At 38.5% G+C, this 23,448-nt stretch overlaps 2 protein-coding genes across 2 annotated transcripts in view; one reads left to right on the plus strand and one right to left on the minus strand.

Annotated features, from left to right (window-relative positions):
* The first annotated feature begins 1,050 nt into the window (after positions 1–1,050).
* On the plus strand, positions 1,051–12,247 carry LOC306870231 (N-alpha-acetyltransferase 38, NatC auxiliary subunit-like). Its single transcript, XM_079417377.1, has 3 exons — positions 1,051–1,214; positions 1,440–1,608; positions 10,513–12,247. The coding sequence occupies exons 1-3, from the start codon at positions 1,170–1,172 to the stop codon at positions 10,626–10,628; spliced, it is 330 nt and encodes a 109-aa protein (XP_079273503.1). The 5' UTR covers positions 1,051–1,169; the 3' UTR covers positions 10,629–12,247.
* LOC306870232 (claudin-15-like) overlaps positions 12,086–23,448 on the minus strand; it is a gene marked incomplete at both ends in the record, with an annotated part of 28,305 nt that continues 16,942 nt past the window's right edge. The window contains 3 exons of the mRNA XM_079417378.1: positions 12,086–12,206; positions 13,095–13,205; positions 13,379–13,460. Coding sequence (XP_079273504.1) covers positions 12,086–12,206; positions 13,095–13,205; positions 13,379–13,460 — 314 coding nt within the window. The remainder of the gene's footprint in view (positions 12,207–13,094; positions 13,206–13,378; positions 13,461–23,448) is intronic.

Raw genomic sequence — 23,448 nt, forward strand, 5'->3', positions numbered from 1 at the left:
CTACAGAGCTCTGAGCACCAGAACGACCAGACACAGAAACAGTTTCTTCCCTCAGGGCATCCATCTCATGAACACTTGACATTAAACGTGGAACACACAACACTATTTATTTATTTATTTATTCACCACAAATACTTATTTTTTCATTTCAAATTTGCACATATCAGACCTGTACACACATAATGGTCTATATTGTATACTGTGCTTTTGCTATTTTGTACATTGCCTATTTGTATATTATTCTTTTATCTGTGTCCCGTCCTGTTGCTGTCTTTCTGTTGCACTGTGGAGCTTCTGTCACTATAACAAATTCCTCATATGTGTAAATATACCATGCCAATAAAGCTCATTCTGATTCTGATTCTGAACATTACACACCGGTTTTTACAGATGCATCTAAAGATCCAGGGAAAAAGTAGGGGTTTACATACATAATCCCAAGACTGAAAGAAGGAGAGGGAAAAAGGATATCAGATAAAGTTTCAGTGTTTACGAGAGAATTACTAGCAATTCTGATAGCAATGAAAAAAATAAATTATATAGGAATAAACAAACACTGATGTTCAGATTCAATCTCTGTCCAGTGGATGCTTAATAGTCTGAATGTAGGCGTGATATTTTGATGAAACTACTTCAAATATTACATATAATGCAATGAACAAATAAGATTCAGAGTTCAGTTTGTATGGGTTCTTGTGCATACTGGAATGTCAGGGAATGAGGAAGCATAAATAAGTAAAAGAAGTTATGGCAAAAGCTAATTTAGATTGGCAAATACTGTATAGTAGCCCAGAACTAAAATCAATAATAAAAATGGAAATAAATAAAAAATGGCAACTTTTTTGAGAAAATTAACAAAAGGGTAGGTATCTATATTTAATGCAACCATTAGCATGAATATAGTGTATTATAACTAATAGATGAATTTCAGGGGAAAAAAGAAAGCAATTAAAAAAAAAACTAAGTAGATAGACATAGCTGAACAACTAGCAAGATCTGGGGAGAGAAGAAAAAGAGTTCCATAACCCACAGTAGATGGCGGTAATGCTCTTTTTAAGAATGCGAGCCGCCAGTAACAAAGAAGCAGAATGCTTCTTTGAGTAACTCGTTCCATCACTTTTCAGTTTGACTCGCATTTATACAAAGACTTTAACATAACAAAGGCTCAAATGGCAACAGAAAGCGAAGAGAACGGCACGGATATGCTAACTGAGGTCTGAATACGTTGTCACATAAGAGGCCAGTGAAACATTAACGCTGAAGCTAATGCTAGTAAGCACTATGATGAATATGTCAGTGCTTCATTAGGATATTTTTTTAATCAAATATTTCTATTATCAAACCTTTATGATATACGATTACGTTTAAAAGGAATACATTGACATGTGTATAAATGTACAGATCTCTGTAGTCGATGTAAAGCATATGTTGTGTCTCAGGTGGAGACGTCTGCTTATTCGCTAGCTCGGTGTAAGCTGGAGAACCTCCTCAATAAGAGCATGAGGATCCGGATGACTGACGGGCGAACGCTGGTGGGGCTCTTCCTGTGCACAGACAGAGACTGCAATGTCATCCTGGGATCTGCACAAGAGTTTCTCAAGTCCACAGGTGTCTATCGCACCCTAGACACACACCTTATGGTTTATCAATATTTGGGTACTCATTATTACTCTTTAGTGTCACGTTATTGTCTGTCTGTTATTAATCGTGCTGGGCGAGATATCGAACGCGATGATCACGCGCATCTCGTCAGTGAAGCCGGTTCCTTGATTAGCGGTAAGTCTTTATCACCTGCGTTCATTATCGCAGATGAATCGCCTTCGATAATGAACGCGATATTGTGTAGCTTGTCAGTGAACTACGGCTCTGTGCATGAAATGCCGCTCCATTTGAAAGCAGGTGATAAAAGATTTACCGTTAATCACGGAGCCGACTTTACTGATGAGATGCGCATGACAATCGTATGCGATATATCGCCCAGCCCCAGACTATTTTCTGCTATGGCTACTTCAAAACGTCAAATGATTCAGATTGTTGAGGAGAGGCAAGGCACCAGTTGCATAAAAGTCCTTAAGTAAATTGACTTAGGGGTATCCCTGATGTAAGGGATTTCTTTAAGAGCGTTGCAACAAACGTCTTAACTGTCACGCTTACCTAAGTGTTTATAAAAAGCGTTTCATGATAGTTCCATGCAACATACGGCAATGGGTGCCGCGGTTGCTATATTTACTACATCTCACAATAAACGTATTATATGTATATCTATGACAATAAACAGAACATAACGAAATGCAAACCTAACCAAATAAAACACGAACAAATAAACGAGCACTGCCCATTTCTGTGCTGTTTTGTGTACAGTCTTTACCGAGGAAATGGCTTTGTATCTGCAGCTAAAGCGCCTCCTACTTCTTCTTCTTGTAGTTTCCGGCAGGCTAGACGCAGCTATGGCGTATTGCTGCCCTCCTCTGTTCTCTAATCGCTATTTTCAACTTATTTAATACTGCTTGTCTATATTTTTTTTATATACTCCAATATTTCGCAGATACTCCATCAGCTTTTTCAATTTGTTCCACCTATCCAAATTCAATAAAGAACATAAATTAAAAACTGTTTCTCCAGTAGCTCCCAGTTCCCTGAACAATTTCTTCCTTTGAGGAGAGTACCTCCTGCACTGCACTAATACATGCATCACCGTTTCCTTATCTCCACATTCACACTGTCCATCAGGATGTTTACCAATCAGAGCCAGCCCACTCCTCAGCCCACAATGTCCAAACCTCAATCTAGATAAGACTACTGCATCTCTTCTCTGGCATCTATAATTACATCTGTCTTTCTCTACCATTCTTTGTACTGAATAATAAGTTCTCCCTTTCCTTTCACAATCCCATGACCTTTGCCACATTTCTTTTACTGACCTATTTATTATTTCTGTGTAATCTGGTGATCCATATTGCAAATTTAGTTGAACCCTTTCCTCCAGCACTGCTTTCTTTGCCACCTCATCTGCTTCCTCATTACCCTCCACACCCATGTGCGCCGGAACCCACAAAAACCCCACCTCATACCCTGCTTTGTAAACTCTATACAACACCTGCAAAATTTCCACAAGTAAGTCCGGTCTTGACTTAGATTTCATATCTTTAATTGTACTTAGAGTTGCGGCTGAATCACTACATATGACTGAATATTCCCGTTTGTTATCTTCTACCCACTTTACTGCCCATAGAATTGCTACCAACTCTGCAGTAAATACTGACAAATGATCAGGAATCCTACATCCTTTTTTATATCCTATTTCAGGTATACTTATACCAAAAGCCACTTTACCACTCTCAGGATCCTTCGACCCATCAGTATAAATTTGTAGATGGCCTCCCCACATTTGACTCTGCCGAGCTTTTATCTCCTCCGCTACAACCTCTGACATCTTTTTTTTACTTGTTTTCAAAAAATATAAATCAACATTGGGATCTGGAATCAACCACAGAGGTACATCTGACCGACATATTGGTGGACATACATTCAAATTCATAATACCAATTTCACCTGCCATGGATTTGAGTGTTTCTGTAAAGTTTGTTTTAACCAATCCTGCTGTTCCCATAAACTCCCAATGCTGACTCAACAAGTTTTTTGTTGGTAATTTTCCAGTCTGTCCTTTTAGTTTCATTAAATACTTTAAACCAAGTTTATGTCTTCTTATTTCTAATGGCATCTCCCCTGTTTCTATTAATAGCGCAGGAATTGGAGTTGTATAAAATGCCCCACTACACACTCTAAGAGCTTTTGCTTGGACTATATCAAGCTGTCTAATTACTGAAGGGGCTGCTGCCCCATATACCATACAGCCATAATCAATAATTGATCTAATCATTGCTCTATATATCATCATCATAGTTTCACTATCAGCCCCCCAATCAGACCCAGCCACACACCTTAGGACATTAATTATTTTCCCACATTTAAGCGAAACCATCTCAATATGCTTTTTCCATGTCATTCTTTCATCTAACCACATTCCTAAAAATTTAAAATGTTTAACTTTTCCAATAGTCGTATTATATATTTGTAACAGCTGTGTTGGCATTTTCTTCTTACATCCAAATACCATGTATTTTGTTTTTTCTGTTGATATTTTAAAACCCCAATCATCGGCCCATTCAGCTACCCTCTTTAAAGCAGTTTGAATTTTGCCAAAAATATAAGAAAGGTTCCTCCCTCGCTTCCAGAGGGCCCCATCATCTGCAAATAATGAAAACCGAAATTCTTTTCCCACTCTACTAAACATACCATTAACTAGTATATTAAAAAGAACTGGGCTTATAACGCTTCCTTGAGGTGTTCCATTCTCTATCTCAAGTTCCTCTGATAATTCACTTCCCACCCTTACCTGAATTGTCCTATTACTCAAAAAATTCTTAATCCAGTTAAACATTCTTCCTCTGATTCCCGCATCATAAAGTGCAATGAGCAACCCCTCCCTCCAAAGCATATCGTACGCTTTTTCAATGTCCAAAAACACTGCGACAACAGCTTCCTTATTAGCGATGGCTTTTTTGATGTCAATATCTATGTCTAAAACAGCATCCATTGTTGACCGCCCCTGCCTGAATCCACTCTGATATTCCACAAAATATCCGCTTTTCTCCAGTTTATCCACAAGTCTATCTGTTACCATGCGCTCCATAATTTTACATAAGACAGAAGTTAAAGCAATTGGTCTATAGGAACTAGGATTATCTGTTTTTTTTCCTGGTTTCACAATTGGAATGATTACAGCATGTTTCCACTCTTTAGGAAGACTTCCACTCTCCCATACATTATTAATTAGGGCAAGAACTTTTTCTCCAAACATTTCTCCAGAATTTTTAAACAATTGATATCCCAATCCATCCCTACCAGGTGCGGTATCTTTCCCCTGAATAATAGCTTTTTGTAGTTCTTTTATTGAGAAAAATACATTAATATAATCAGAATTATCACCATCAATTAGTAATTTAGCCAAATTACCTCTTGATACTTGACTTCTTCTCCTATTTAAGTCATCTACATTTTTGGAGCTATGTACTTTTTGGAATTGCTTGACTAACATACTTGCTTTCTCTTTACTATTTACAGCTTCTTCCCCATCACAATGGAGGACAGGGATTTCTGTCTGCCGATAGATACCCGTCATTCTTTGAACTAGGTTCCAAATCTTTTTTAATGGCGTATCCGGTCCTAATTTATTACAAAAAGTCTTCCAACTATGCTTCTTTGCCTCCTTAATTACGCGTCTAGCCTTAGCTCTAAGCCTTTTATATTCAATTGCATAATTCTCTAATAAATGCTTCTTTAATTTTTTATATGCCCTATTCCTATCTCGGACCGCAGAATCACATTCTTTAGTCCACCATGGTACCATTGCTCCTCTTACTGGTATTTTTTTCTTTGGTATATTCTGAACTGCTGCTAACCACATCATTTTGCTAAGGGAACTATTCCAATCGTCTACTCCTTTTCCACTATCTATTTTTGATATTCCCATATTCACTTGTTCCTCAAACTTGATCCAATTTGCTCTTTTATAATTAAGCCGCAGGGGACAATGTACTGGTTCCTCAATCAGACACCTACCAAATTTACTAATTATTGGCACATGATCACTTCCCATTGAATAAAGATCCATTGTCTCCCACCTACCAATCGATGCTAACTCTGCCGACACAATTGTAATATCTATGGAGGATGACATTGACCGACTCGCACCAAACCATGTAGGTCGACCATCATTTAACACAACTAAATTATTTTTGTCTATAAAATTTTCTACAATTTGACCATTTCTGTCTCTCTTCTCACCTCCCCACATTTCATTATGAGCATTAAAATCCCCAACCCATATCCCCTGTACACTAATCTTATCTACAATGTCCTGAAAATGACTCGCTTCTAGCTTAATACACGGATTATATAAATTTACAATAGAGGTTTTCCCTCGATCAGTCCAAACTTCTGTAATGACGCACTCTAATACCGTTTTAATTTCTATTCTTCTATATTGAACTCCATTTCTTATAAAGGTGGCACAGCCCCCTCCTGATGTATTCTCCCTATCTTTCCTTTCACACTTGTACCCCGGAATTATAAAATCTAATCTTGGTTTTAACCAAGTTTCCTCAATACAAATAATTTCCGGTTTTTCTTCAAGACCATCTATCAAGCGTTTAAACTCTTGCCCATTCGCAATAAGACTCCTTGCATTCCATTGCATTATGAAAAACATAATACAAAAGACACTAATCACTTCATGTCTGCTATCCATTTCTTCTCCCTCATTATCGTCCAACTCTATCTGCTGACTTCCATTTGTTCTTTGATCTGCACTGTCCTGAGTATAGGTAAATTCCCATAATTCCTTTGGATTAATCCCCTTAAATCCTAGAAGTTTTTCTGCAGCAGAAGCAATTTCACGAGCCACATCTGATTTTTTATTTGCCACCATTTTAACTCTCCACATTGTTTCAACCATGAACGCCAGTAGACCTTTTTTGCTAATCACAACTAAGTCATCCTTACAAACCTGTCCCTTTGCTAGTTCTCTTGCCATGGCCTCACCTTGATCTTGACTGACCCCTTCATTTTTCTCCACCCTTCTCACTGCTTCTGCATAAGATATTTTCCTCTCTTTTTTTATTCTCTCCACATTTTCTGCTTTGACATAATTATGACATCCCCTGAAAGAAGCTGGATGTACCCCCCCACAGTTACAACATTTCACAGGTTCAGTACATTCTTTCCCATCATGCTCCTTGCTACATCGTCTACACCTTCTCTTTCCATTACACACAGCTGCCACATGTCCAAATCTCTGACACTTAAAGCACCTCAGAGGGGGTCTTTCATACTCTTTTACAGGGTAGCTCATGAATCCCAACATGACCCTCTTTGGTAGCACATTATCTTTAAAGGAGAGAAGGATAGGGATGGTTCCTCTACCATTCTCATTTCTACCCATGCGTTTTACAGCTACAACATTTCCTCCTTTTAAGCTAGTCAATATTTCTTGCTCAGATACATCCACTGGCACATTATACATCACTCCTTTTACCTCTGTGTTTGTTTGCGGCTTGAAAACCTCCACTCCCTTACCAAGCACAGTCTTAATCTTGAAAGCCTTAGCCTGTTGCATTTCCGATTTACATACAATTGAAATCATTCCATTTTGCAAAATAGTGGCATGCAAAATATCCCCAATCCCTTTTTTAAGTTCATTCGTTAATTTAAGGGGACTGACTGAAGAAAATCCAGCCCCTCCCTTTACTTTTATCAGAACTCTAAATCCCTCATCACTATTTGGATTTGGTCTTATTGCTTTAATCTGTGGGTTTTCCATATCACTATCCTGAGAATTGTATCCTCGCTCTCTTTTGCGATTTAACTTACTTACTATGTTCCATTCCTCCCCACCCCCACCTGCTCCCTTAAGCATGGGCTGACTCTGATTTTAACTTATCCCCAACTGTGTGAGACTTTGATGTTTTACCAAAGTGCAACGGAAGTTTTTCTGATTACCTTTACAGACGATTCACCACACGACTACCTTTCTACTTCGAATTTATCTACTAAGTTTGCTGAGACCTGCTCAGGAATACCGTTCCCGGACCTATACAGGCCGTCGGGCAATACCCCTTCAAACAGGACCTCAATAAACCCACAATATCAATCCAAAGTCACAATTAGTCACGTAAATACCCGCCGACCAGAAGTGAGATCCGCTCCTTCCTCTATCGACCGCTTTCGCTTCTATAAAATGTTTGAATGAATCCAGTTACAGAGATATTCGATGTTCCCAGCGCCTCCTACTGACCAATGACGAACATTTTAACAAATGTGGAAAATTAAGCCATGTTTTGACGCTGCGAACACGCTTTGTAAATGTGAACAGGTGGATCGACAAGAAGAAAATGCATAATAAAAATCTAAAATTAAGACATTACATTTATATTGTTATTTAATTAATATAATAGATTAATAATTGTTTAAATTAATGTAATAATTGATACAACTCACCCATTTTCTTAAAAATAGTATTACAATTTTTGTTTTGTGAAGACCTGCAAGTCATGCTTTTTTACAGTCAATTTGCAGTTTAATATGTTACCATAGTCATTGCCCTACTACGCTCATATGATATTTTATTTGTGCAGGTCTTAAAAAATGTCTTAAGTCTTACATTTGAGCTTAAAATATTAATACTGAATTTAAGATGACTTAAGGGAGCCGTTTTGGTCCCTTAAATTTATCAAGGTAAAATAGTTACTAAGGACTTTGTAGCAACGCTTAAGGGAACACTTAGATAATTAAGGGGAATACTTAATCGCAGCCTAAAGTTTCCTTAAGTTGACCCTTGAAGTTTCACTAAGGGTTCCCTTAACCTTATAACTAAGGGATTTCTTATCTTAAGGGCTTTCATGCAACCGGCCCAGACTTCTACAGATGCTGACATCACCACCTGATTTGGTAGTGGGAGGATGCTATATTTGTGAAATGCTGTAGTATTTCACAAATAAGTGCAGTTACAAATAATATTTCACATTTAAAAGAGTAGTTCACCCACAAATTAAAATGTGCTTTTCACTTACTTACACTCAGGCCATCCAAGATGTAGGTGACTGTATTTCTTCAGCAGTGTTCAGTTTCTTGCACAGACCAGTCATTTAACTTTTTAAGACCTCAATATCATCATTTTGGGAGAGCATAAGTCCTCTTTTTCCCAGACATGTGCTGGTCAGGACTTCTAAATTGGCAAAAAATGTCAGGGTTTTGGCTTTGCTTTCTTGTTTTCGGACTTGCTAAAGGTAATGACTGAAAAGTATTTTGAACAACAGGGTGCAGGCATTGTACATAATCCTCCAATAATGGCGTGAAAAAGATAGGATCTGCAGATAAAGGTCAAAGCAATGCAGATACGTGTGCATACAATGTTTGAGGACTGTAGAGAGCACATCAACAAGAAAACAAAGCCAAAACCTGGATATTTTACGAAATGTAGAAATTCTGGGCATAAAATGTCAGGGAAAAAGAGGATGTATCACACTATTAATTTTGGGTTGCCTGTATCTGCTTTTTTTTTTTTTATTCTCAAAGGGCCTGCCAGTGAGTAAATTTACAGTAAAGATTCATTTTTGTGTGAACTTCCTTTAAGTAATATGTAAAGTGTAACATTACTTACACTCACCTAAAGGATTATTAGGAACACCATACTAATACTGTGTTTGACCCCCTTTCGCCTTCAGAACTGTCTTAATTCTACGTGGCATTGATTCAACAAGGTGCTGAAAGCATTCTTTAGAAATGTTGGCCCATATTGATAGGATAGCATCTTGCAGTTGATGGAGATTTGTGGGATGCACATCCAGGGCACGAAGCTCCCGTTCCACCACATCCCAAAGATGCTCTATTGGGTTGAGATCTGGTGACTGTGGGGGCCATTTTAGTACAGTGAACTCATTGTCATGTTCAAGAAACCAATTTGAAATGATTCGAGCTTTGTGACATGGTGCATTATCCTGCTGGAAGTAGCCATCAGAGGATGGGTACATGGTGGTCATAAAGGGATGGACATGGTCAGAAACAATGCTCAGGTAGGCCGTGGCATTTAAACGATGCTCAATTGGCACTAAGGGGCCTAAAGTGTGCCAAGAAAACATCCCCCACACCATTACACCACCACCACCAGCCTGCACAGTGGTAACAAGGCATGATGGATCCATGTTCTCATTCTGTTTACGTCAAATTCTGACTCTACCATCTGAATGTCTCAACAGAAATCGAGACTCATCAGACCAGGCAACATTTTTCCAGTCTTCAACCGTCCAATTTTGGTGAGCTCGTGCAAATTGTAGCCTCTTTTTCCTATTTGTAGTGGAGATGAGTGGTACCCGGTGGGGTCTTCTGCTGTTGTAGCCCATCCGCCTCAAGGTTGTGCGTGTTGTGGCTTCACAAATGCTTTGCTGCATACCTCGGTTGTAACGAGTGGTTATTTCAGTCAAAGTTGCTCTTCTATCAGCTTGAATCAGTCGGCCCATTCTCCTCTGACCTCTAGCATCAACAAGGCATTTTCGCCCACAGGACTGCCGCACACGGGATGTTTTTTCCTTTTCACACCATTCTTTGTAAACCCTAGAAATGGTTGTGCGTGAAAATCCCAGTAACTGAGCAGATTGGGAAATACTCAGACCGGCCCGTCTGGCACCAACAACCATGCCACGCTCAAAATTGCTTAAATCACCTTTCTTTCCCATTCTGACATTCAGTTTGGAGTTCAGGAGATTGTCTTGACCAGGACCACACCCCTAAATGCATTGAAGCAACTGCCATGTGATTGGTTGATTAGATAATTGCATTAATGAGAAATTGAACAGGTGTTCCTAATAATCCTTTAGGTGAAGAGTAACATCAAAAATGGCAAATAAGTTGTGAGTCTACAGCTCTTGATTTGTCCTATTTTCAAAATTTGCACAGATTCTTTCTCACAAGGTGAGCCCAGAGTGTTGGGACTGGCGATGATCCCTGGCCATCATGTGGTTTCTATAGAAGTGGAATCTGAAAGCCTTCAGACGACCACCCATGGACTCTGACAACTTTAGAGACTTCTGGATCACCATTTGGACTACAGAGAATGTAGTTTCCACACACACATTTTGTCTGCAAATATAGAAATGGCAATGAAGATCCATTAGAGTTGGAGTTGTTGACCCAAATGGTGTTTTCCTAATTTGCAGGGAACTCCAATTACATACACAGTGGGTTAGTCCTCTATGTTGAAACAAGAATAATAATAACATGACTGCACCTTTTTGTTTGTGTTTGCTTGCTTGTGAGCACATTGTTTGTAAATATTGACACTATTTTTCAGTAAGAGACAGATCTTTCATAATGTTTCTCATATTTGAGAATCATTTGCTCCTCCAATTTTCCCTCTTAACCTCATATCACCAGCAGAGGTTATTCACAGACTACTGACTTTATTGCATTAAATTTATTATTAGTTATTATTATTATTACTTTATTGCATTAGATTATTATTATTATTATTGCCTATATAACAGTGTATTTCAGTGGTGATGAAATTGAGTGATTTAGGGTGCCAATACATGTATCAGTACAGTACATTATTTAAATAGGCAAATGCTCCGTATAAAAAAGAATAAAACTAATTTTCAATAAAACAAATCTTTATTTATCACAACATGAAGATATTAACTAATCTAAAGAAGGTCTAATCTAAATAATATCCTGGTCCAACATAATGGTCAAGTTAATGTAAAATGAAAAGATAAACAATACATTTTAGTAGCTTCAGGCACCTCACAATCAGATCTGATTCAGTTTCAGGGAATCATCATCCGATTCCAAAATGATTTTTGATCTGCATTTCTTATTAATTAACGAGTTTACTGACCATGAATATGCATTTTAATTAAATTAGTTATATTAGTCATATAAAAATTTTGTTGTTTGGTTACTGATGACATCATAGACAGAGGCAGGTCTAATAGGTTGCATTCACACATTATTATGCACAGCTCTATTTTAACATGATGTTTTATCCTGTCAAGACACAACTGACTGTGTACTTGATAGATAAATACTTTCTAAATCACATAATAAATGTATTTTGAGATGCAAGTGTATTTAACCGCTCAAAGTTATGCACAGCTGCAATTCTGCTTCAGAACGAACACAAGCGCACATGAGCATTTGAAAACAGCTGTTTGTCAGTAAGTGTCATGTATCCAATATGTACTGCATTCCAAATGAATGATGCCTTCGCAGAGCATTTAGTAAAGTAAAATACTGAAAAAGATGCATCAGAAAATCAATTTTCTTCAAAAAAAACAAAACTCTTTTCTTGTAAGTTCTTGTACACAACTATTTACTGCATGCAAATACTTTTTAATGTTAGAAAAAATTCCAGTAACCTATTTTCTTTATTGCAGACACTGACCATATTGCAAAAAAAGGGCCTCGCATTGTGTGTTCTCTGTTTTGTCTGTAACTTGATTTTGTCGATCCCAGGTATTCAGTAAGTTTCTTACACATATGCATTGAGTCCATATTGGCTGGAAGGGATATTGGATGTTGCAGAGACAGTCTGAACCGTATGGCTGGATTGCGGCTGGTAGGAGTATGAACTGAACTTCTTAAGATGTGATCTGAACAAATAAAATGAAAAAAGATTGTAAACAGACATTTGTAAAAACAAACAAGTGATGTCACCTGCTGTCACACTGTCCCAACAATGTCTTGAAGGAGTGGATGGCAGATCTACAATGGCCTTCATAATAATATTAATTATAATATTGCTTGAATAATTATTAATCAAAGTTACATTTATGCATGTTAGAGAATGTTGATTATGGCTTTAGTCTGCCTTTCTACTCTCTAAGAAGCTGCTCTCATTGTGTGTGTAACCATTGTGTGTGTAACCATGCTCGATAAGGTTTAGGGCTGAGGCAACCTTGAAGTAAGATAAGTGTTTCTCTGCGTATGTGTGTTAGTATCTGTCTGTACAGGGATAAGCTCAGACAGTCCAGGACAAACGTTCCGCTGCCGATGTCCAGCGTATCAGATATACGTCTTTGGAGAGACGTATTGCGTCGGACCTCTGATCACTTGTCACTAAAATGGTCATCAGAAGATATGCTTCAATCTTGCATCCATATGTGGAAATTGTCTAAGTTTATCTAGGTTTTAGAACCAATCGGAATTTTGATGACTTATGCATTGACGCAATTAGCAACCTGTTAGAGTATAATTGCTGGTGTTTTTGAATTGTAAAGCAGGTCGGCCTACGAACTCCGTGCGAGTGTTGAAGCTGCCTTCTGCGGATGAAACTGCAAACTATTTCTTCAGTCCATTTCTTTAATCGCAATCTGACTCCTGGTCTTTGTTTATCATACCTGGTCCATGGGTTTTAACTGTTATTCCCCAACAGTCTTACTGTTGGGGAATAACTTACAGGTTACTTAACATAGAGTTACTGAAATGGTTAGTGAATGAAGTGTCATTTTAACAGGGCATGTGTTGCACACTAAACCCACTTTTTGTCCTCTGGGCTGCGCAATCCACAGGAACACAGCAAGCAGCTGCCACCACATAAAGCTATTGTGGCTGAACTCCAACCAATGTACAGCCCTTCTCCAATTTCATACCTAAAGACAGGACACATCAAACATTACACGGCATTCCAAGATATTTTATGATTGTTTAATTAGAAAACTCTCACAAATAGGATGAAATGAGAAAAAGAAAATTATTTTTTGGGGTCTTAATATTTTCTCTAAAAGTTCTATATACTAACATAAAAACTTTTTATTCCACTTACTTTATTCCCAGAAAAAGTGGGTCAAAGAATTCCTGAGTGATATTGAAAGCATACCAAGACACTGCAATCATTGTGCACAGACCTGAAACATGAACATTAATTTTGGTTCTTTAGAGAAACTACAAAAGGTTTAATCACATTTGCTTCTCCTTTCCTAGATAGTCTATCATAGGCCTTTTTGAATACATTTATATTATGAAAACATAATCGTCATATTTCTTGGCAAAGCTTTACAAGTTTCAGTTCATTAAAATTATTTAATGCATATGGTTTCATAACTTTATTTGTGCAGTATTTACTAATCTTGGCTAATATTACCCTCTACATACACTCCCCTCCAAAAGTATTGTAACAGTGAGGCCAATTCCTTTATTTTTGCTGTAGACTGAAAACATTCGGGTTTGACATCAAAAGATGAATAAGAGACAAGAGATCTACATTTCAGCTTTTATGTCCAGGTTTTCACATCTGGATCTGATTAACAACTTTGAAGATAGCACCTTTTGTTTGAACCCAACCATTGCTCAGGTGACCAAAAGTATTTGAACAGATTGATTTAAACTAGATTAAAGTGAATAAGATTTAATATTTAGTTGCAAATCCTTTGCTTGCAATAACTGCATCAAGCCTGTGACCCATTGGCATCACCAAACTTTTGCATTCTTCTGTGATGCTTTTCCAGGTTTTCACCGCAGCCTCTTTCAGTTTTGGGGGGTTACTCCCTTCAGTCTCTTCTTTAGCAGGTAAAATGCATACTCTGCCAGGTTTAAGTTTGGAGATTGACTTAGCCAGTCTAAAAGCTTCTACTTCTTGCCCCTGATGAACTCCTTTGTTGCTTTGGCACTATGTTTTGGGTCATTATCTTGCTGCATGATGAAGGATCTACCAATCAGTTTGGTTGCATCTTTCTGTAAATTGGCAGACATAATATTTCTGTAGACTTCTGAGTTTATTTTGCTGCTGCCGTCATGTATTACATCATCAAGGAAGATTAATGAGCCTGTTCCAGAAGAAGCGATGCAAGCCCAAGCCATGACATTACCTCCACTGAGTTTCAGATGAGCTTGTATGTTTGGGATCATGAGCAGATCCTTTTTTCTCCAAACTTTAGCCTTTCCATCACTTTGGTAAAGGTTGTCTCATCATTCCATAAAACCTTGTCCCAGAATTTTTGAGGCTCATCTCCTATTCTTCTTGCTAATGAGTGGTTTGCATCTTCTGGTGTAGCCTCTGTACTTTTGTTCAAGAAGTATTACGCGAACAGTAGATTGTGATACCTTCACTCCTGCCCTATGGAGGTTGTTGCTGATGTCACTAACAGTTGTTATAGGGTCTTTCTTTATAGCTGTCGCAATGTTTCTGTCGTCAACTGCTGATGCTTTCCTTGATCTACCCGTTCGAGGTGTGTTACTTAGTACACCAGTGGTTTCTTTCTTCCTCTGGACATTCCAAATGGTTCTACTGGTTATTGCCAATGTTTGTGCAATGGTTTGATTGATTTTTCATCTTCTCTCAGCTTCACAATTGCTTGTTTTTCACCTATAGACATCTCTCTGATTTTCATGTTGGTTACATGTCTAACTATAAATGCAGTCTGCACGGATCTGAAACTGAGCTCAGACATTCAGTGCTATTTATTGTTTGAATAATCAATTAATAGGACACACCAGGGCAACAAAACACACCTGTCAGTCACATGTTCCAATACTTTAGGTAACATGAGCAATGGGTGGGTTCAAACAAAAGGTGCTATCTTCTAAGTTGTGTATCAGATCCAGATGAAAATACCTGGGAATAAAAGATGAAATGTTGATCTCTCATCTCATATTATTCTTTTGATGTCAAACCCAAATATTTTCAGTATGCAGCAAAAATAAAGGAATTGGCCTCACTGTTCCAATACGTTTGGAGGGGAGTGTATATGTTTATATACATTAATGCAGTACCGCCACTCCCTATACGCAGAGTATGTAGTTTGCGTAGGGCACCAACTCCCAGGGGGGCCCCATCTCAGTTGCTCAAAAAAAAAGTGAAGCACCATTCGCGCCAGCGACCGCTCGCACCCCATGTTTATGGCTGAATGCAAATGATCATAATTGATGGACAATTTGTCTATGCCCATGTAAAGACAACAGCAATCCGGCGCCGAGAAAAGAAAAAAAAAGGATGAAAATGAGGCATCACTTTCAGGCAGAGGTGGGTAGAGTACCCAAAAGCTGTACTCAAGTAAAAGTACTTATAGAAATATTTACTCAAGTAAAAGTAATAGTCTGAATAGTTACTTGAGTAAGAGTAAAAAAAGTATCAGATAAAAAAATCTACTCAAGTAGTTAGTTACTAGTTACTTTGGATCATATACTGTATATAGTTTATTTTTATTTAGATATATAGATTAAATGTAATGTGAGTGTATGTATGTATGTATATGTATATATATATATATATATATATATATATATATATATATATATACACACACAAACTGCTGTTCAAAAGATTTTTTATAATTTTTTAATGTAATTTATTTCAGTGATGCAAATCAGAATTTTCATCTACCTTTATGCCAGTCTTCATTGTCACATAATCCTTCAATAATCATTCCAATATGTTGATCAATGCCGTTCTTTTTAGCTTTCTATTAATCAAAGAATCCTGAACAAAATGTCACAGGTTCCAACAAATATTAAGCAGCAAAACTGTTTCCAACACTGGTAATAAATCAATAAATTAGAATGATTTCTGAAGGATCATATGACTCTGAAAAATGGAGTAACAGCTGAAGAAATTTCTGATTTGTATCACTGAATTAAATTATATTTTAAAGTAAATTATGTATTATAAATGATAAATTTATAATTTCTATAACCTCTGAAAACTCCTCACATGACTGCTACCGACATCTGAACATAACGAAACAAATGCACATTGACGAATCTTCTGTTCTGCAAAATGTAAACAAATGTAGCCTATATTTCTGCAAGCGTAAATATTGTAAAAATATGAATATTGTGTCTGGAACAGGTCGCGCGCCACTGTGCAGAGCTAACACTGGTTTGGCGGGTGTTCATTTCATACTCTGTGACAGCTTATTTAATATATAAATTATACATTGTATTTAATGTATAAGATACATGTACAACAAACTGGTAATGTCATAGTGGTATTGTAATGGGGCGAACGAGACGTGCGGATCCAAGTGCAAGCTTTTATTTATAAACATTGAACAGTCAATTACCAGGCAGGGTCAAACAACGGCAAACAGATATGGTACGGGCAAGACACAGAGCCATGTGGTGAGCGAGTGACCTCTGGTGGTGAGTTAACGGAAGTTCATAGACCAGATTCATGACATAGCCCCCCCCCAAGGAGCGGCTTCCAGACTCTCCTATATAATCCAGGAGGGCGGTGTAGCGGAGGCGGAACAGGGGGAGGGACGGAAGGCCAGGTCCACGTGGAAGTGGAGTAGCCAGTGACCGAGGCAGAGTCGGTACAGCAGGAAGCCAGGGCGGAGTCGACGGAACTGGAGCCCACCAGGGCGGAGCAGACGGGACTGGAGCCCACCAGAATATCTCCACGGAAGAGCAGGCGGAGCAGAAGACCACCAGACCGGAGCAGAAGACCACCACGGCAGAGCAGATGACTACCAGACCTGAGCAGACAAAGCAGAAGACCACCACGGTGGAGCAGATGACCACCAGAGCCAGACAGCCGACCTCCACGGTGGAGCAGACAGAGCAGAAGCCCACCAGTGTGGAGCAGACAGAGCAGAAGACCTCCAGACCGGAGCAGAAGACCACCAGAGCCAAACTGAAGACCACCACGGCAGAGCAGAGACCCCTGGCAAAGACTGGGACCTAGGGGAAACCGAGACACAAGCAGAACATATGTGGCCTCAAGGACTGATGCAGGGAACACAAGTTCATTTAAGGATTCCATGGCAGTGATAAGGTTAACGGGACAGATATGGGGTGCATTTATAGTTTCTGAGTTCATGACAGGCAGGTTTAAGAGTTCACAAACAGCCCCTAGATGTGCAACGCAACAGTCAGAAAGTTCATCCATAACCCCCTCAGTTGTGACTGATGGTACTGGTAGTTCACAACCATCCTCCTCAGCTGACTCAGGGCAGGACAACAGTTTATAGGCTGTGACATGGGCAAAAGAAGGTTCATTAATGGCCTCCGTGGCCAGTTCAAAGGAAGGCAAGAGTTCACATATGGTCTCTATAGCCGCTACAGGGCAGGACAAAGATTCACAGACTGCCTCCATAGCCGTGACAGAACAGGACAAGGGTTCATAAACGGCCTCCATAGCCGTGACAGGGCAAGACGAGGATTCATAGACGCCTCCATAGCCGTGACAGGGCAAGACGAGGATTCATAGATGGCCTCCATAGCCGTGACAGGGCAGGACGAGGATTCATAGGCGGCCTCCATAGCCGTGACAGGGCAGGACGAGGGTTCATAGGAGGGTACCACTGACACCTCTGGAGGTTCTGCAGTAGACGTCGCCACCTCTGGTGGTTCTACAGTGGTAACATCAGGAAACAGGTAGAGTTCAGTAACAGGACAGGTACAGTGCTCATCAACGGCTCCTTTGACCATGACATGACAGGCTGAGAGTACATTGCTGGGCGCCACCACCATACAAGGAGCTGAAGCGAGCACTGCAGCATGTGCCGCCACCTCTGGAGAAGCTGCAGCGGGTGCCATCGCCTGGGGCAGTTCTGAGGTGGTGTGCGCAGCCCAAACGCAACATAAAGCGATCCCCATCATGGGAAGCGCTTCAGACAGGGAAATTAGCTCAGGAACAGGAGGGTTAAGGTGAGCTGGTTTGGGGATACCAGCTGCATGTGCAGACACCAGTGGTGCATCCCTCACACTGCATACCAGATTAGGATACTGAAGGACTGACCTTGAATATCTGGTTGTGACAGACAGAACGTGACAAGACTCTGGCTGCTCAGCTGTGACGTGACGTGGTTCTGGATGGTTAGCGGTGATGTGGTGAGACTCTGGCAGGTCAGCGGTGATGTGAAGAGACTCTGGATGGTCAGCTGAAAAGTCACTAGACTCACGACGATCAATGGTGACTTGACTTAGCTCATGACTGGCAGCAATGGTATGATGGGGTGTTGTTGTGTCCGCCATTTTGCGATCGGGTTCCGCTGTCGCCTCCATTTTGTGAGCGCACTCTGGTGCAGCCACCATCTCAGTCAAAGATGCGGTGTCGTGTTCCTCCTCCGCGACACCCACAGTGAATGGAGAGCCAACATACAACAAAGCATAATTCATAAACTGACAGAGTGATGAACACGGGCCCTCGCGTCTAAGCTTAGACCGAAGGGGTTGATTTATGCCATCACAGAAAATCAAAATAATGTCTGGTAAATCTGAATAGTGAGCTATGGCTAAAAATTATCGCATATGGCTTTCCAATGATTGTGTCTTGCTTAATAGCAAATAATATACGTGTTGTATCCATACCTGGCCAAAGTTCCTCTGAAAAGCTGCTGGACCCTTGTGTGGCCGAGTATTCTGTAACGGGGTGAACGAGACATGAGACGTGCGGATCCAAGTGCAAGCTTTCATTTATAAACAGTCGATAAACAGGCAGGGTCAAACAACGGCAAACAGATATGGTACGGGCAAGACACAGAGCAATCCTAGGGCTAGTGAGAGTCGACGATCGGCGAACAATATCCAACAGGGCAAGGCAAAGAGATAATCCAGGTATATGAGTAGTAGTCCAAGAGAGGTGCAAACAGAGTCCAAACGGCAAGGCAAAGGGGTAAATCCAGGAAACGCGGACAAGAATCAAAACACTAGAAAAACACACAAGGCAAGACTATGACAACAAAGTGGGTTTCGCAGCTAAAACTTGGAGTTATAAATGCAGAACAATACTGGAACTAAACAGAAAAACACAGAATGGCTCGGTAAGGCAGCTAACACTAGGGGAGTGATAAACGCAATACAATACTCGGCAGAGAGGAAGAGGAAGTCCATGGTTTATGTAGGGTGTGTGATCAGTGCAATCAGCTGTGTGTCGTCAGTGCAATGGATGATGGGAATTGTAGTCTGAGGTGGCGTGCAACAGTTAGTGTGGTGCAAGAGTCCATGTGGTGAGCGAGTGACCTCTGGTGGTGAGTTATGGAAGTTCATAGACCAGATTCATGACAGGTATTGTGTTCTGTAATCGAATGAGGCCTGTCTATACCTGTGGAATCGTAGACAGCACACGCGGTGTTCATCTTATAAAGATCTTCATAGAGCTCTAGCAAACAAGCCTTTGCAGATTTGCTTTCAATTGACTGTAGATCCAAAGCCACGTCTTCAACGCTCTTGATGTTACAGCTCTGAGAACCGCTTCAGACGACTCAGCGCGTGCGGCAGGGAACTGAACGAATCATTCAAACTGATTCGCGATTCAATTCACTGGTTTGCCAACTGGTTTGATCAAGCCTTTGAACATAATTGACTCAAAAGAATGAATCATTTCGCTCATTGCCCAAAGAAAAGTAGATGGAGCATTTGGAATAAATTTAAGCATTTTTAACTTGTATGCAGAGGCGTCATGCACTCATTATTTTTGAGGGGGCACGAGTGGGGGAGGGGTCGTCATGTGACACACAGCAGCACTTATGTTTATTTTATGTTTTTCCCTTTTTATTCGAAACATTCCCAAACACATTAACTATATCTTGATTCTCACCTTTATAGATTGTTAGTTGATCTATAGTGGGCGATGGTCAAAGTAACTTAATAATGTAATCTATTAACTATGCATAACAACCTGTCTGTTTACTTAAGTAACAGATATGGGCGTCATGCTATAATAACATAGTTTTAATACGACTGACTTTATATTTAATGTGAATTTAACATTGAAAGTTAATATGAATAAAACATTGTAAGTTAGGTTAGGCTACTTATCATAACACTTTCATTGAACAGAAGAGCAAAGAACATGGTAACGTAATCATTAGCTAATGATTTGCATGGGTATCATTATGGTGTGTCTTTACTTGTTGAGGCACATGACTAACTAACTAATTCAAAATCTATAACCACAATGACATATTACTTAACAAATAGTTAATAATTCTGTGCCTCAACAAGTAAAGCCATAACATAATGATACCTTAGCAAATCATTAGCTAATGATTAATTAAAGCAGACAACTGGAAGTTTAAAGGAATGGCTTCGACCCAGTGTGGTAATTAACATATGAATTTACTTCATTAGATAAAAACTAATGTCATTAGGTAATTAATACATTATAACACATTTAACTGATAACAATTTATTGATTACTTAATCTTTGAATCAAATGTTCATTAGTTGCTGATGAAGTAATCATTAATAAATGGTTTAGTTCTTCATGAGTTATACATTAATTCATGATTACCTGTGCATTACTTAAGCATTATTTAATGCATATTTCTGCACAATCAAGCACTCTCAAGTTCTCGCAGACGATATATATCTCACACCCCTACTTTTTGGTATAGATGACACAGACTCTATAATTTCTTCAACAAAAAACATGTGGACATCACAACCCTTACATTAACTATGGGTTTATCGTAGTAAATACATTTTTTTTCTGCTTAATTTTCTTTTGCATGATTTCTGAATGCTTGAGACTATAAAATCAATCAGACAACTGTATTAATAAAATCATAGCCAGGTAACTGTCTAGAGAGACAATTGTAATTTGTAAATATTACAATTTATTTATTTACTTTTATATTTTATTAAAGTTCTATTTTGACCCCTATAGTAAGTTTTTTTTTTTTTTTTTGTTTGTTTTACTTCCATAATATTTGAGAGAGGGGGCACAACAATGCAATCCTGCCTAGGGCACCTATTTGGCCAGCAGCGGCCCTGCATTAATGTATTATGAACAAACAATAATTAAAGCTGCAGTCCATAAGTTTTGCCTCTTTGTCGCCATCTCTGTTTGAAACCTATTTGCTCCTCAGGCGGCGCGATTGAATCTATGTTTTCATGTGTGGCTGTCAGTCAGCGCACTAGTGTGGATAGGTCACAGATTCTAGTCTGCATCTTGGAAGTATGACCCAAATAAGAATTTTCACTGGATATTGTTATCTGAACAAGTAATTAACAAGTCTGCCACTTTTATTCTGACCAACTGAGGAAAAAAGCACAATAAACATTACAATAAATCGCGCTACCAATGGTGATTCAATCTAATGATCTGTTAGCTCATATCACATCAAACCGTGCAAATTTGTTATACTTTGTTCTCAAATTGTTAATGTTACTAACATTAGCATTGCGTGTATGTAGTGTGTATTAGCGTTGCATGTGAAAAAAGGCTATGAACGATCCGCCACCTGCAGAATCACACGCGATATAGCCTACTAGCCGGCACTCCTTCTTTATAGACGGTTTCAGCCAGAGATTAGGCTTGTTCAAGAGAAACTACACTACCCTGCCACCGGCTGGCGAAAGTAGCCGCGTAAAGTCAGACGGTAATGACGCTCGTGCTGTGTTTGCATACTCTTATCAAAGATGAAGTGAATTAAATGCAATATTTGTCAGATACACAGACATTTCAGAAACGTTTTCATGAGAAACAGATAACACTTTTTATATATTACTTATTAGCGCCATCTGTTCATGAATAGTTCAACATAAACATATAATTAAATACCAATAAAGTGTGCCATTTCTGTTCCCAGGACATTATAGGTACAAACACGCATAAAAATTAACTATAAAATACATTTTATTATTTAACAAAGTCTATTATTATTTAATTATTTAATCTAATTATTTAACACATTAATCTAACTGCAAATTTAAAATATATAATTTAAAAAATATATTAAAAAGTTCCTAAAAATCTGAAAATATAGCATTTGTTTGCATTGCATGTCTCCAGTGCCTAATACTAACTTTTAACATGAAATATAATGTTTAAAATCTTTCAGAAATAATTTTTATTTTGCATCATAAAAATCACGTCATTATAAATATATTGTGCTGTTACCTAATTATTTCTTAGATGTTACTTGTTATTTTAAAAATACAAATATTTGGTGAATCACTATAATTTGCTGAGTATTCTCATAATATTAGCATGTTCTCCATGTGGCTAGATTATATGTATTTGCTAATTTTATCCTAAAATCTCAATCCTCTTACTTTCAGTCCTGTTACTCATATACTCATTTATCCTATACTTATATATAGTAACTGAGTAAAAGTAACAGGAGTGAGTAGTGTCATCAGATTTATTAATGTACATATTAGACTACATCCATATTAATCTAGATAAATTTGAAAATGCATCTTTTTCTCAACGTTTTGGTCTTCTATCCACACTGAGACAATTCTTTTGCCCAGACAAAACCTATGCTCCTGCATTGTTGTTTTATATTACATTCCTGCAAGTATGACAGAAAATGTACTTGAAATTTCTTTCCTGAGTAAATTATGTATTAGACTCATATATGGAATGGCATTTGAGTGTGAACTGCGCTATAAGAAAACAATATCTACAGAAAGGTAGATATTACCAAGGTCGTGAGGTAATTTAATTGCCCTCCGAATCCACATCTCTGAGTTTAGGAGAAAAAATTGATTCAATATTCAGTGTTTAAACCCTTTTTGAGCACTCCCGAACACTGTAACGTTGTACTTCGGTGTAATTTGCATACATATTTATTTCTGAAATGCTGGAAAGTATTTAAAAGAACAATAGCCTACTTCAAAACTGCTCCACCGCAGCGAGTGGGAGCAGAAAAAGAAGAAAAGCACGTCAGCATTCGAAATGGGTCTTTATTATGGCAGCAGCAGGTATGCAATACAATTTTAAAATGTGTATTATAAACATATAGGCTATGTTGCGTATAATTATATACAAGTAATTTTTTATTTCCTATTTTTAAACAGGAGATTTAAATAATCAAATAATAATTAGGATTATATATTATAAAATATGCTTGGAATAATAAGAATACATTTTACATAATAAGTATTTTTAAATACATTTTACACAATAATAAGAATACATTTACAGCAGACAATCGTGTGACT

Source organism: Barbus barbus (genome assembly GCF_936440315.1).
Source record: "Barbus barbus genome assembly, chromosome: 5".
Lineage (NCBI taxonomy): Eukaryota > Metazoa > Chordata > Actinopteri > Cypriniformes > Cyprinidae > Barbus > Barbus barbus.

Coding starts and splice junctions, on each gene's coding strand:
- LOC306870231 (XM_079417377.1), top strand. CDS start 1,170: ATGGCAACAGAAAGCGAAGAGAACGGCACGGATATGCTAACTGAG. Junction 1,215..1,439: donor GCACGGATATGCTAACTGAG/GTCTGAATACGT, acceptor GTTGTGTCTCAG/GTGGAGACGTCTGCTTATTC. Junction 1,609..10,512: donor AGAGTTTCTCAAGTCCACAG/GTGTCTATCGCA, acceptor AAATTTGCACAG/ATTCTTTCTCACAAGGTGAG.